The 13,503-nt window shown below is 48.6% G+C and overlaps 4 protein-coding genes across 4 annotated transcripts; 3 read left to right on the plus strand and 1 right to left on the minus strand.

Moving 5' to 3' along the window:
- Positions 1 to 68: 68 nt before the first annotated feature.
- Positions 69 to 1,963, minus strand: F5147DRAFT_748032 (uncharacterized protein; the record flags this gene model as incomplete). The annotated part of the gene is made up of 7 exons (XM_041440014.1): positions 69 to 167; positions 224 to 330; positions 413 to 598; positions 654 to 777; positions 844 to 1,077; positions 1,127 to 1,191; positions 1,879 to 1,963. The coding sequence occupies 7 exons, from the start codon at positions 1,961 to 1,963 to the stop codon at positions 69 to 71; spliced, it is 900 nt and encodes a 299-aa protein (XP_041286839.1).
- Positions 1,964 to 2,100: 137 nt separating this feature from the next.
- On the plus strand, positions 2,101 to 5,744 carry F5147DRAFT_840661 (armadillo-type protein; the record flags this gene model as incomplete). Its single annotated transcript, XM_041444315.1, has 18 exons — positions 2,101 to 2,205; positions 2,263 to 2,528; positions 2,590 to 2,733; positions 2,789 to 2,928; positions 2,982 to 2,997; positions 3,054 to 3,284; positions 3,341 to 3,633; positions 3,683 to 3,802; positions 3,851 to 4,105; positions 4,161 to 4,226; positions 4,282 to 4,335; positions 4,389 to 4,505; positions 4,559 to 4,687; positions 4,741 to 4,863; positions 4,913 to 5,029; positions 5,080 to 5,211; positions 5,262 to 5,384; positions 5,434 to 5,744. Exons 1-18 carry the CDS (start codon positions 2,182 to 2,184, stop codon positions 5,742 to 5,744), a joined length of 2,661 nt encoding a protein of 886 aa, XP_041286840.1. The 5' UTR covers positions 2,101 to 2,181.
- A 1,120-nt stretch (positions 5,745 to 6,864) lies between these two features.
- F5147DRAFT_657722 (uncharacterized protein) lies at positions 6,865 to 7,568 on the plus strand (the record flags this gene model as incomplete). Its single annotated transcript, XM_041434311.1, has 5 exons — positions 6,865 to 6,991; positions 7,056 to 7,123; positions 7,182 to 7,289; positions 7,334 to 7,411; positions 7,476 to 7,568. The coding sequence occupies 5 exons, from the start codon at positions 6,865 to 6,867 to the stop codon at positions 7,566 to 7,568; spliced, it is 474 nt and encodes a 157-aa protein (XP_041286841.1).
- Positions 7,569 to 10,466: 2,898 nt separating this feature from the next.
- F5147DRAFT_722493 (ammonium transporter AmtB-like domain-containing protein) lies at positions 10,467 to 12,828 on the plus strand. The gene is made up of 8 exons (XM_041438917.1): positions 10,467 to 10,577; positions 10,630 to 10,727; positions 10,754 to 10,814; positions 10,986 to 11,651; positions 11,702 to 11,793; positions 11,845 to 12,033; positions 12,096 to 12,255; positions 12,441 to 12,828. Exons 1-8 carry the CDS (start codon positions 10,553 to 10,555, stop codon positions 12,539 to 12,541), a joined length of 1,392 nt encoding a protein of 463 aa, XP_041286842.1. The 5' UTR covers positions 10,467 to 10,552; the 3' UTR covers positions 12,542 to 12,828.
- Positions 12,829 to 13,503: the final 675 nt, after the last annotated feature.

Below are 13,503 nucleotides of genomic sequence, written 5' to 3' on the forward strand. Positions count from 1 at the left end.
TCCTACGCAGTCGATGGCAATACGAAAGCAAAGCTATGGGGTATATCTGCAAACTCAACACTCCAGCCTCAGTCAACCAATCCCTTTGTCCTCAAGTACTCCCTATGTTCAGCGCGATGTGCAAGCACTTGCTTGTCAACCGAGCGTCTCCAAATCGGTATGCCAACCTACAGTCAAGCGTTAATCACGAGTTCAAACTTATCATGATAAGGTAGGGACATACAAGAGCAACCAAATCCAACACGAAATCGAGAGCAGCGTTGCTTCTAGGTGCACAACCACGCGTTGAAGCTCGGAACAAGCTCGTAATGAGATCAGCGGTGATGTGTGCTGCGTGCATGACCTTTCTCGACACCTAACCAGGCCAAAGGTTGGGTTAAAGTTGTAGCTGTAGTCTGACGAGACGACATACCTGAGAGTAATCCAGCAGCAGCCTGCTCCGCTGTCAGACCTTCATCCGCCGACTCAATCCTTCTAGTAATAGCCGGCTTCGTCTTGTTTTCTTCTTCAAACCCAGGGGTATACATTGTCGGAGGGAAGAGGATATGAGTATCGATACCATACAACATTAGTTCTGAATGCAACGAATCAGCCAGTCCTACCAAGCGTGTCATCAGCATCACCCCAGAGCAAAGCAGACAGCCATTACTTACCACGCAGAGCGTGCTTTGCAGGCGAATACGACGAATATCCAATCAAAGACATATATCCAAGCGTCGAAGACACCAGCATGATCTTCCCCTTCTTATTCTCGCGCACCATTTGTTTAGCAGCAGCCTGTTCATTGTTCGCTAAACGTCATGTTCTTGTCCATGATCTGAAAGAGTTGAACAATCGACTCACGAATGCAGTCCATGCCTGTATCCAGTACCCATTCGTCATTCCACTTGAGAGGTCTTCTGGCTGCATTTCGAGGAGGTACATAGGTTTCGCAGCACCTGCACATGCGAAAACTGCATCTGGGACTTTGCCGCCGTGGGCATCGCTAGCAGCTTGGAGAGCAGCAGCAGACTCCTTTGCGGTGTCGAGGGAGAAGGAAAAGGCTTTGAAAACTTGATCTGGGCTTTGGCGATTGGCCTATGTACGACATTCAGAACGAACAGAGGGTTTCATCTCGGTCACGAACCTCAAGCTCTTTTAAAGCATCGTCGAGTTTGCTTTGGGTTCTTGCTACTATAGAGACGTGGGCACCTATAAAAACCTTTTTCTCGCCGGTTTCCTGATTAGGGCTCCGTGAAAAATCACCCACGGAGTTAACGACGAGTTTTTAACTCACCCCCACCCTCGAGGGGTTTTTGACACGAGTTAAAAACTAGTTTTTGACCAGTTTTTGACAGACTCAAAAAATGCGTTTTTTCAGGTCATTTTGACATTTTTTCGCTACGGTAATGCAAATGCCCACTGGACAGGCCCTCCCGGAGGCATTGGAACTGTGCTATCCTGTAGTTGAGGTGTCCTGCTTGCCCCTTCCACCGGCTTCTCTGATAGTAAGTCCAACAATCGAGGAGCATCAAGATGAGCATCCTCGCTACCCACAAGTACTCTCGTATCACAAGACCTGTACATTGGATCACGCTCAATCTCTGGGTCCTCGCTCTCCTCCAACCAATTGTCCTCCGAGTCTGAATTAGAGTCCTGCGGCTCCGGGTTAGCCTCTGCTTGCGACTCGGAGTTGTCGTGTTTCCTTTTCTGACCGTTGCTATCGAGATCGACATCGAAAAGAGTACTGTCCAGGTCACGAAACTTAACTGTTGGTTTTGAGGGAGGCCTTTTGGTCTACGGGACAGGACAGTGAGAAGGCGGAGGAAGAAAAAGTGGGACAGCGCGAACACGTTCAGGATCCATCAAAGCCCACTGCCGAACTTGAACCTGACTGACAATGGTAGAACTTTTGAGGGAGCTGCGTAACGTGGAGTTCGACCAATTCATCGTTTATCGTTGACGCTGTACGCTCATCCGCCATCGAATTGACGGTGACATCGAAAATTTTCACTGCGAAGTGCTGCGAATGCGAGTTGTGAGTAAGCAAGACGGACACCAGTCAGATACTAGATTGCACAGTACCACGAGAACATCTGCATTGTCATGGTCTAAGAAATCTTGGAGTTTCCGAGGGGGATACTATGTGGAAGTTGTGCGAGTGCCTTTCGGAGGTGGCTCAACTGTGCGTTGTTGCGCCCAATGTCCTCGAAGAAGCTCATCAAGGTAAATTTTTGTTGCAATCATTGAGCCGATTCAGCCGAACGCTCAATTGGACGGTAGTTGACAACGTTGACAGATCGTCGGTCATATCTTAACGATTTTTCGGTGATTTCGGATGTTCGGATGGAGAATTCGATAGGCTATGTTCCCGAGATCATATACATATATATTTTAGTTTTTGACACCCCAATATCAACCCCGAGTTATCGACTGGTTAAAAACACGTTAAAAACCTGTCAAAAACTCCAACGTCAAAAACTCGGTAGTTTTTCACGGAGCCCTATTCCTGATGTGATTCTTCCTGGCAACAGCGAGCAAATACCATTGTAAGCACAGTTTCATCTTGCGCCATAGTTTCTTTCTTATCTTCATCTCGGCGACCTTCAGTGCATTCGAGCTATATTCGAAAATAAATGAAAATGCCTCAAAGAGAAAATCTCGGCGCAGACATGCCTGGGCGAGTGAACTTGCTGAAACGTTCAAGAGCACATTCTGCAGGTCGCACGTCCACATCCATTTCATCGCCGTATGGTAAGACTTTCACCTTTGGAACATGGATGATATAGGTTTATTCATTCATCTCAAGGGATACTGTATCTTCGGTTGGCGTTGTGAGGGGCAAGACGCTACCTTCGACCACTGACGGCGACCACCATATGTGCTATTTCAGACATGCCCTTGCCTTGGATGAGCGGCGAGTCAAATTCCTTCCAGAGTATATCCATGGTGCATCAACACAAGGATCACATTCCGACCGCATCAAGGAAGTTGGTTTGCAGGTAGCCACTCGGACATGTATGTCGAATGCCTTGAAATATCTACAAACCTGATTCAATAACGGACATTACCAGTGGCGGAGGCAATCGACTCAACGAGAAGCTTCAATCAGGCGACATTCCATTGCTATGGATGCGAAAGGAGGCTGTCGAGGCAGGCTTGAGGATGAAGCCCACCGAAGTTGTCTGGAAGATGGATGACCTGCAGAAGAGGATGTACGAATCACTAAGGAGCATGTGGTGGTTGCTCGAATTCGCTCCTGTCAAGCGGGTTGTTTATGGCACTCGAGACAGTCACGCGTTCGGGTACGTGCTTTAAGCTTTTCGCCGCGCACCGATGAATTCACTAGAATCTCCTAAAGGCTCCATCGTGGCGCGCCTCGGGTGATTCTCCCCGGACAGAAGATTCACGCCTCTGTCTTGTTCAAAGGCAACTATAGAGCCAAGGCCAAATTCTGGAAGGACTTCGACGTCTGGCCAGAATTGCTGTACTGGAATGATCCAGCCAGCCAACGACGACTTTCCAAACTGGGTCAGCTGTGGGAGAAGGATATCTTTGATGAATCAACCGTGCCCTCGCTTCTAAGAGATATCCAGTTACACGGAGTGGAGTGTTTCGATGCGGTTGACCGACTGGTGTTCATGGCCTCATTTGGTGGGTGTTTCATTTCTTTGTTATGATTTATCTTCTAAGGGCTTTATAGAACAAGGAAGGGCTGCGATCAAAGAATCGGACAGCTGGGAGAGTCAGTTAAATAAGCTAGTCCGTTACAGCGATGATCCGAAAGTATGTGTTAGTCCTACCGTTGCACTAAGCGAACTATGTAGGTCATGGTGAACCTGTTGCATAGACGTGTTCTCACTCTCTGCAGTGCCCAAACTTGACGCAGAATACTTCCAAAAGGCAGCTGCTGACGTGTTGAAAATGCTGGACAGCAGGGACGATATTGATCGGATTCGAGCTTGCAGAGCCCTCCCCGCCCTAATCAAGCATGCCGCGGTGGGGAATGAGATCTTGAATGAAGCAACATTACAGCGTGTACTAGCCCTAGGAGGGGTCTCCGAAACCAAGTCGTTGATGGTGCAAATTTATGTATCACAGACTTTGTCGTTGCTTTCTAGCTATGGTTCGTAATTTAGTCCACCGGAACGATATTCACTTTGTGACTGTGATATCTTCAGACCTGTACCGACCGGCTGTGACAGAAAAGGCCGCGAAGGGCATCACCGATGTTCTTGGCAGCCAACGTGAGTTTTCGACCTGAACGTGCTGTTACATTCAAAGTGAGAACGCCTATCGCAGACGAAGAAATTTTGGTAGCGGCCTTACGCATACTTGCTGCCCTTGTCCACGACGGTATTTTCGGTTGTTCCTTCAAACGTAGGCGTATGCTTGACAATCCCTTGCAGAAAGAGCGCAAGCTGAGGTTCTAGATCTAATTCCTACGCTTATCAAACATTTGAAGCAACACGACTTTTACATCTCACCACCGGTGGGCAATGTTATATGTGCGTATGCAAGACACGGTAAGTTTCGCATGTCGCTGTCGTGAGACTGATGAGCTCATAGCATGATCCAGACACCTTCCGTGATCGTTTATTCGACCCAGGATGTGGTTTTATCGCACTTTTGGTCGACATGTTGGAACATCGCTTAACTGATATTGAGGATCCTGCTATCCAAATCCTTGGCCAACTTGCGAGCCATAGTACGATATATGCATTTGCATTCATATATAGTGCCTGACTAGCAGACCTCCAGTTGACGTTCAGACTGACTTGATTCAAAGAAGATTCATCGAGAAATTGGTGTCGCTGATGAAAAGTCGAAAGCACGAAACAAGTAGTAGAGCTATTCTCGCGATGTTGTCAATTCTCCGGCACCGTGAGTGTCTTATATGATAGCATCTCTTCTGCTGCTAAGCTTTTTTCAGCATACATACGACTCAAAGCAATCGAGGAAGGTGTCGTTGTGACATTGGTCAATCGTTTAAAACATCGGAAGAACTGTTTGCTTGTGGCTTACGCATTCTCTCGTATCCTGGACTACGGTCAGTTTTTCACCCGATGTCATCATGGAATCTTCCTCAACACAATGCAGACAACATCAGAACAGCTATGATTGATCCATCTGCGCATGACTATATCATCAGCGCTGTCAAGGAAGGATTGTTCAATGTGACGGTCGAGAATGAACCTGGTAAAGAAGTGCTCGGACGCCTCATGCACAACGGTAAGCTTGTGCGCTGCTTTTCCCCTTCCAAGATCTCAACACTTGTATAGATGAACTGAGGGCAACTATCCTCAAAGCCCACACAACAGCGGCCCTTTGTACTATGTTCAAAAAGGGCGATCCAACGCTGAATCATGCAGCATTTGATTTCCTGGACATCATATCCAACTATCGTGAGCACACATTTCTATGCATAATGATATATGCTAAGAAAAATTGCAGCTGACGGGAAAGAGTTGATTAGAGAAACTAAGATTGCCATATTCCGCGCCATAGTGGCGGCCTTGGACCACCAGAAGTGGGACTCACAAAGGAACGCTGCAACAGCACTCCACACTCTTGTAGGGATTCAGGATTCTTCTTTTGAAAGAGAATTTGTCACACAAGAATTTCGATCAGTCATCTTGGAAGAAATCTCGCAAATACTGAAATTGTTGGTACATGATCGATCTTACTGTGTCGTTGGCGGTGCGGCAGCTCTCTTGGCACTATCTGATGACGGTATGTTGCATCGCACGATAGGCGCGTCATAAATGCTCGAAATCATACGGGCTTGTGTGCGAGAGCACAAAGATTTTAAGTTTGCCAGAAGCGGGCAGCTTCGTCATGGCAAGGGGTAAAACGGTCCCCTTGCCATGACCAATTTTCCATCATCGCAGCCCTACAACACATGTGAATGTCAGGATTCTGGCCGGTCTTGGCACAAGTCTATGCAGACTTCAGGCCTACGTCTGGGTAGAAGTCTGGGCACCCCTCGGCACACTCGGCAAATTCAGGCGGAGTAGAATCAGCGTGCGATTCATGGTTATTATTATCATCCCGCCCCTTTGCTGCCCGCTGCCCGCCAACTGTCAGGAATGCTGCCTCTATGCCCGCCCGCCACCACTGGAGGTGATGGTAAACCATATCTGAGCGCTCAAATACCTCAGTGACACTCGGTACGCCCACTCCTCGTCTTCCTTCCCTCTCCTGGCTTGCCTCATTCACATCGTGCTCCTTCCCCCCTTGATGTCCATGGCCCATGCATTGGTATGCAGCCCCTGGCGGCGGCGGCGCTGCCGACACTGAGTTCATGTGCACTCGCATCATGGGTTGTCTGCATCGGCATCGCACACAGTAAATAGTCTATAATCGCGCAATCCTGACATATCGCTAAACAGGGAGATGGACTGTCAGTCAATTGCAACATTTGAAGTTGACAAGGAGCGTACTCTGTGGTTATTAAGTCCTCGATCTTATGTGTCGTGAGCAGAATTGAATGTCTGCCCACCTGCTACCTCCAATGTGTCTGCGACGCACTTCACTCAGTCGGGCAGATACAGATACTAACGATTCCTGAGGTATACGTTCCTCCAGCCCCTTCACCTTCTCACAAAATTCACCACATCCGCTATGCAATCCATGCTGCACGTCCTTTTTCTCCCAACGTCTTTCAAGAGCAATGCTAGTGGTACGTGTCCTGCACTTAGACATGTCTATCCTAACTCTGTTAGTGCAGAATAAATCACCTTGGCTGACTTTTCGTAACATCCGATGCTGCTACCATAATCAGGGAGGTCAGAGTCGTTCGCCCAGCAGCCGAGCTTGGTACGTCCTTCTCCGTCTCATTTCGTATCTACTTGTTAACTTCAATCCAGATGGGTGACTATCAACATGGTCATCATTCTCGCAGGAGAACTACTCAAGAAACCAGTGAACTTTCCTGTGATGGGCCTCCACCGTAGCGAAGTCATCAAGGGATACAAACTCGCATGCGCCAAAGCCCTCGGTGAACTCGAAAGTGAGTCGCTTCCTCATACTGATTATGGTTTCTTATGAAGCGGCTCATATCTATCGACGTCTAGCCTACTGTCCCCTTTCACACAGGAGCAGCCCTCAAACCCTTTCAACTCGTTTCAGACAACTTGAAAAAGTATACTCTCCTTCATCCAATTACCTTCTACATCTACTAACTATCACTCAATAATCAGATCTTCAAAGAAATCCCCGATTCGGGCATCGAAGTCATCATCGCAGGCTCATTCATCAGCGACTTCGCCCTACACTACCTCAATCGCTTCAACATCGCTGTTCTCAAGGTCCGCTCAAATTCGACCTTCACCGTGTAGCTCGTGTCGTCAAGGCCACACCTCTTGCGCACACACCCCAGAGGAAGCCAGGCCACGTCGAGACGACGGAGATCAGTGGAGACCGTGTCACCGTCAGCTCGCTCTCGGCGAGGATGGGCACATGGAGAAGATGCGCACAGCAACGATTGTGCCTAGAGGGGTGACGGCCAACCATCTCGACGATCTCGAGCGCCACGGCTAGTTCCTGGCGTAGATACGACGGAGCCGGAGCTAGGAAAGCGTGTTTAGGTATACTGTCAGCTACCGACTTCAAGATTCTCGGCCCACTAGCCATAAAGCAGTGGGCGATCAAGACGTCAGTACGATTGTTCCTGGGGCGTTATCGTCTGTACCGGCTCCACCATCTGTACTGGCACCAACGTCGTCTGCATATATCAACACCGCGATTCGCATTAGACCTGCATCCTTGAGTAAGTGCCCATGGTGTGCTGGATGTATACTCGTGAAGAGGATCGTGATCAATTACGTGGGATTTTCTTAAAATATTGGCTACCATTATTTACCCCCAGTGCTGCCGGTTTGTTCCCTTAGGCAGGCACTACTAGACCCACTACAAAATTTGGCATTTAATGATATACACAATATGCAAGGAAAAGATCAAACATACAGTGTGGTAGCGCTCAGCAAGTCTAGTAAGGGTTGCTGCCAACTCATTGTACTCTGCTATCAACCGCCCCACCAATTGTTTGAGTTCTGCGTTTTCTTGCTGAAGTTCGAGGCATACATTGTGCAGGGTCTGTGCTCTGGCAATGTCACGGTGTTTAGTGGTCGGAAGGTTTTCATTGATTGCTTCTATGGGTAGAAGCTCAGAAGGCTGTGGCTTCAGCGTCAAAATTAGTAATTACCAATATCAATGAAGGACGACTTACTGTGGGGACCGTCATGGAGATTTAATCAGACTGACTGTTACCGGGGAACCAAAAGTAGGCTTAAAGCTAGTCAAACAATTTTAATTCACGGCTAAGTCTCAACTTCAAGTAGATATGCTAGGTACAAACATGGACCCACTGTCCTGACTCAGCACTCAGTACTTGGCACTCAGCCACTGCCACTGCCAGCCTCACTGGGCCGGGGCCGGGCTAGTGTTGTCACGGCTCTACCTATTCTTCTTATTTCTTCAGTTAGTACCATCAATATTGCCGGGCGTCTGCTGATTCTATGTTTTATTCTAGGTTAATTTTTACTTATGCGCCTGGGAGGCGTTGGCTGTGCTATTGGTCAGTGTGCCACCCCTCTTTCTATTTTTTCGCTCGCTCATATCACCAGCGTGTCAGCGTCTTCACTGCATTCCCTGTACATCTCGTCTCACATCAGTGCATTCTTCTATCTTTCCAGGCTTCAGCTGCGCAAGCTTGTTGAAGCAGGTGTTTCTCAATATGAGCTCCGTCAAATACTGACCCAGCTGAGATCTCTGTCACAAGCTCCTCAGCCTGCCGCGGCCGCTTCCCGACAACTACAACATCATCATATTAATACCAAGCTCAGCCTGCATACCTCGCCAAGCTGCGCAGTTTGCATCCCTCCCATCTATTGCAGATTGGTTTTCAGTGCGTAGCTCAAGGTCATTCTTTTCCCAACAAATTCTTACGAGTAGTGGGATGGTTGTAGGGTCATGGCGGGTTTACGTGTGTTAGTGACGCTATCAGGGACACCCTGCGTTTCGTTCGAACTTTCACAACCACCATTCTGCACAGTACTCCCCATTTATACCTGTCCGCTTTACCATTCGCTCCAACGCAGTCGAGAATATTTCGCAATTTCGCTGCAAAGTTTCCTCACACCCCCCGCATTGTTGCTAGCCACGTCAAAAATTGGCCTGCGATGGAAAATATAATCCACACGAATACCGGGGTTTTCTCGGTTGCAATGTCACCAGACAGAAAACACATTGCATGTGGTTTATTCGATGGAACGATCCAGGTGTGGGATACGGAGACTGGCGAGGCATTGTGTGCCCCTCTTCAAGGCCTCGCTGGCCATGTTAGGTCCGTCGCATTCTCACCGGATGGACATCACATCGTTTCAGGTTCAGACAACAAAACAGTCCGGGTGTGGGATGTAGCAACCGGTAAGGCATTGGTTACCCTCCAAGGGCACAGTAACTAGGTTCGTTCCGTGGCAATCTCGCTGGATGGAACTCGCATAGTATCGGGCTCAGGTGACCGGACGATCAGAGTATGGGATATGAAGACTGGCGAGGCAGTGGGGACCCCTTTCCAAGGCCACACTGGCTCGGTTAACACTGTTGCGATCTCCTCAGATGGTCGTCGTATCGTCTCCGGTTCAGATGACGAGACGGTGCGGCTGTGGGATATGAAGACTGGCCAGGGGGTGGGTCCCGCTTTCCAAGGGCACACCGGACGCGTTCTGTCTGTCCCAATCTCACCCGATGGCAAGCGCATTGTATCTGGTTCAGAAGACAAGACCATCCGTGTGTGGGATATAGAATTTCTCAACCAACCCCACCCTTCCAAAGCCCCTGCGATATGCTTTTCACCTAACCCATCCTACGCTCTTCCGAGTCATTCCGCCTCCTCCTTTCTCCAGGATTCTTCAACCCAGTCTCTGTTGCTGCGAACGAGGATGGATGGGTTGCAGGTCCTGACGGACGCCTTCTTCTCTGGATCCCTCCCATTTTGCACCCGGCGGTGTATGCCCCAGGAAACGCACTGGTTATACACGATCGTGTCTCTCAATTCGATCTGAGTTGTCTTGCGCATGGCACGTCTTGGCACACGTGTCGGGAACAGGAGGCTTCGTTATGATACCCTTGTATGTTGCGCACGCACTACACATCCATACGTGTGTCTTGACCAGGGCTTATTCCGTCACTTCCTCACGTACCAATCGAATTTCGCTAATACACAATGTTTTCCATGATACTCCGATTCGTAATAAAACACAGCCGTACATGCGTTGTTTCCACTATCGCTGCTACTTACATGCATCACAAATCACATCCTGTCCGACTCTTCCTGTGATCAGGAAGACAAACAATAGATTTTGGTGCACATGTCATGTCCTACTTTTCCCTGCTTAGCGGTCGAGCGAACACTGCATCGAGGGGAAGGATGACAGTACAATACCGTTCAGTGACCCGCATCTATTCTACCCACAGGGTTTTCCTCAAGGAGCGTACGTCCATCTTTTATTTGCAGGAACATTAATTCGTCACAGCCCCCATCCCATCGTCAACGTGTATTAAGGGCAAAATGGTGAACGCTACCTACGATGCTTGTGAGTCTTCTACGTCATTCTCCTAAAAAATGCTCAACCCAGCACTGTCCAGCCGGCGACCTCTATTCGTCTACTGGAACCATATTCAATATGGGTGATATTGCCTGGACATTGGCATCAACCGCCCTAGTATGGATCATGATACCTGGGGTTGGCTTCTTCTACTCAGGAGGAAGAATGTCCTCAATATGATCTACCTCAGTATGATGACCGTTGCTATGGTCTTTTTCCAGGTCCGTCACACTTTATGAAATTTTAACTACGCTCTATGTGCTCATCGACATTGTAGTGGTTCTTCTGGGGCTATTCTCTAGCTTTCAGCGAAACTGCCAGTCCCTAGTACATTGGCAACCTCAGTATGCTTTCCCTCAGGATTCAAAGTCTCCACTTTTAACCGCTATTCGTCAGAATACTTTGCCTTGCGAAATGTACTAAACCAACCTTCTATCGGTAGTCCCAGAGTACCGGCCATCGTATTTTGCGTCTTCCAGCTTATGTTCGCTGCCATCACGTACGTTATGATTAGTATGGTCTCTTATTCAGAACACTCATGTAACTCCAGTCCTATGATTGCCCTTGGTGCTATCGCAGAACGCAGCCGCTTGGGTCCTCTCCTGGCATTCGTTTTTATTTGGTCTACACTCGTTTATGATCCCATCGCCTGTTGGACATGGAACTCACAAGGCTGGTCGTACGTCCTTGGTGGTCTTGACTTCGCTGGAGGTACCCCAGTGCACATCTCTTCTGGTACTGCCGCACTTGCCATCTCACTCTACCTTGGAAAACGTCGCGGATATGGCACAGAGCGCCTCGCCTACAAGCCTCATAACACAACTTATGTCATCCTGGGCATGGTATTCCTATGGTTCGGCTTCAACGGCGGCTCTGCCCTCTCCGCAAACTTGCGTGCAACCCAGGCGTGCATTGTTACCAATCTTGCTGCAAGCGTCGGCGGTTTGACTTGGATGCTCTGGGATTATCGTCTTGAACGCAAGTGGTCTGTTGTCAGTTTCTGTTCTGGGGCTATCGCGGGTCTCGTTGCTATCACTCCTGGTTCGGGTTTCGTGGGTTCTCGTGAGTTTTACTTTTTATAATTCGTTGAAAATTTTTGAGACGTGAATTAGCGGCTGCTGTTTTGTTCGGCTTCATGGCTGGTACCGTCTGCAACTTTGCCACCCAGCTCAAGTTCATCTTCAAGTATGATGATACGCTTGATGTATGTGAACACCATGTGTGCATGGAATCATCGATGCTCATTCTATGTTAGATCTTCGCATCGCATGCCATTGGCGGTATTGCTGGCAACGTCCTTACTGGTCTCTTCGCTCAAGCAAGCATTGCTAGTGCTGATGGCGTTGTTACAATTCCTGGAGGTTGGCTTGACCAGAACTACCGTCAACTCGGCATCCAACTCGCAGATTCTGTCTCTGGGCTTTCTTACTCTTTCGTCATGACTGTCAGTCTCATGCCCATATCCTTTCTCCGCCCTTCTTTATCTGACTCTTTGCTCGTCTATAGACCATCATATTGTGGGTCATGCACTTTATTCCCGGCCTCCGGATCCGTTGCGACGAGGAGACCGAGATCCTCGGTGTCGACGATGCGGAGATGGGCGAATTTGCATACGACTATGTCGCTCTTGAAAATGAAGTCATGCCTCGTAGCGAGTACAATGCAGGTGCGTTGGAGTGGGGTACCCCTCCAGCGGGGGGTGGCACAGGCGGGTGTTTGCCACCATTTGCATAGCTTAGTCAGTAGGGGTAGAGCCTTCGGGCGTTGTCGTAGGTAGCACTATCATTAGGTTGAGGCCACACCAACCTCCGTCTGCCAGAGGCAGGCACATTGCCAGCCGCGCCAGTCCAGCGTCTTCCGGCAGCCGCGAGCCGCAGCACACCACTGCAACGACATCGCAAATAAGCGAAGAAAAACAGATTGGGGAGGAGGATGTCAGTCGTGTACAGTGAAAGGGTTCATGGGGTCGAGGATAAGAAGACTGCAAGAAAGTCTACCACTCATTACGTTAAAGTCTGTTTTCTTTGTTCTAGCGTATTCACACATTTTTGCATGTTCTGTTTTAAACAGTAACATGCGTGCTATTTAGTTATCTGGACTTTTATTTATGTAACTTTAAGATCGAGTCATTTCTTGATGGACTGACTTGAAGGCATACCCCTTGTTAACCCAGTTAATTGTGATACCCTTGTGTCATGTAAATACAAGAAAGCCAGAAATCAGAGATCTTACGGATAAACAGTAATCATGTGCAAGTGCAATTGATTTACATTAATGAACAGGAGTGTGTTTGGAGATCTGAATCTCCCGACAGGCTAGGATCCGGAAACTTCCTATCATTAATGTGGCAAAGACCTGGGGCCCAACTCTTTTCCTAGTCATTAATCTTGTGACGTGCGCTGCCCTCGCGCAAAACCGGTCCGTGATATTCGCGCCACTTCCTTTAATGCCTATCGTCCTAGAGCTTGACCTGAAGACCCTGTTGATCCAGGGTGTGATTGACACATCTCGCCACATACTTTGTCGGGCACAATAGTTGCGCATTGCGAACGAAACCAAAGCAGAATGCGCAACAGGGAGTTTGACAACGGAGCACAAGGTCGAGGCTCATATATCGTTATCTAGATGACTTGCAGAATTGACGATTTGGCACTAGCAGTCAAACTTGATAGCGACGCACCCGGAGAGGCACCCCCTCGGTCTTGCCAGCACAGTCCCCAAGCACTCTACGATCAGCACCGTTGTCCCATCCGCCATCTCAAACACATGTACAAGGACAATCTAGGACGAGTCCAAACTCGATCAAAGTCAAAACGAACCGGAACTAATAATAATAATAATCTTGACAGTGCACAGCGTACCTTGAACAAACTCTGTTAATGCAAAGAGCCTCCCTAGGCACATCCGCGCTCCA

Source organism: Suillus discolor (assembly GCF_016758755.1).
Source record: "Suillus discolor strain FC423 chromosome Unknown F5147scaffold_91, whole genome shotgun sequence".
In the NCBI taxonomy this organism is placed as follows: Eukaryota; Fungi; Basidiomycota; class Agaricomycetes; order Boletales; family Suillaceae; genus Suillus; species Suillus discolor.

Coding starts and splice junctions, on each gene's coding strand:
- F5147DRAFT_722493 (XM_041438917.1), top strand. CDS start 10,553: ATGGTGAACGCTACCTACGATGCTT. Junction 10,578..10,629: donor GAACGCTACCTACGATGCTT/GTGAGTCTTCTA, acceptor AGCACTGTCCAG/CCGGCGACCTCTATTCGTCT. Junction 11,652..11,701: donor TTCGGGTTTCGTGGGTTCTC/GTGAGTTTTACT, acceptor GACGTGAATTAG/CGGCTGCTGTTTTGTTCGGC.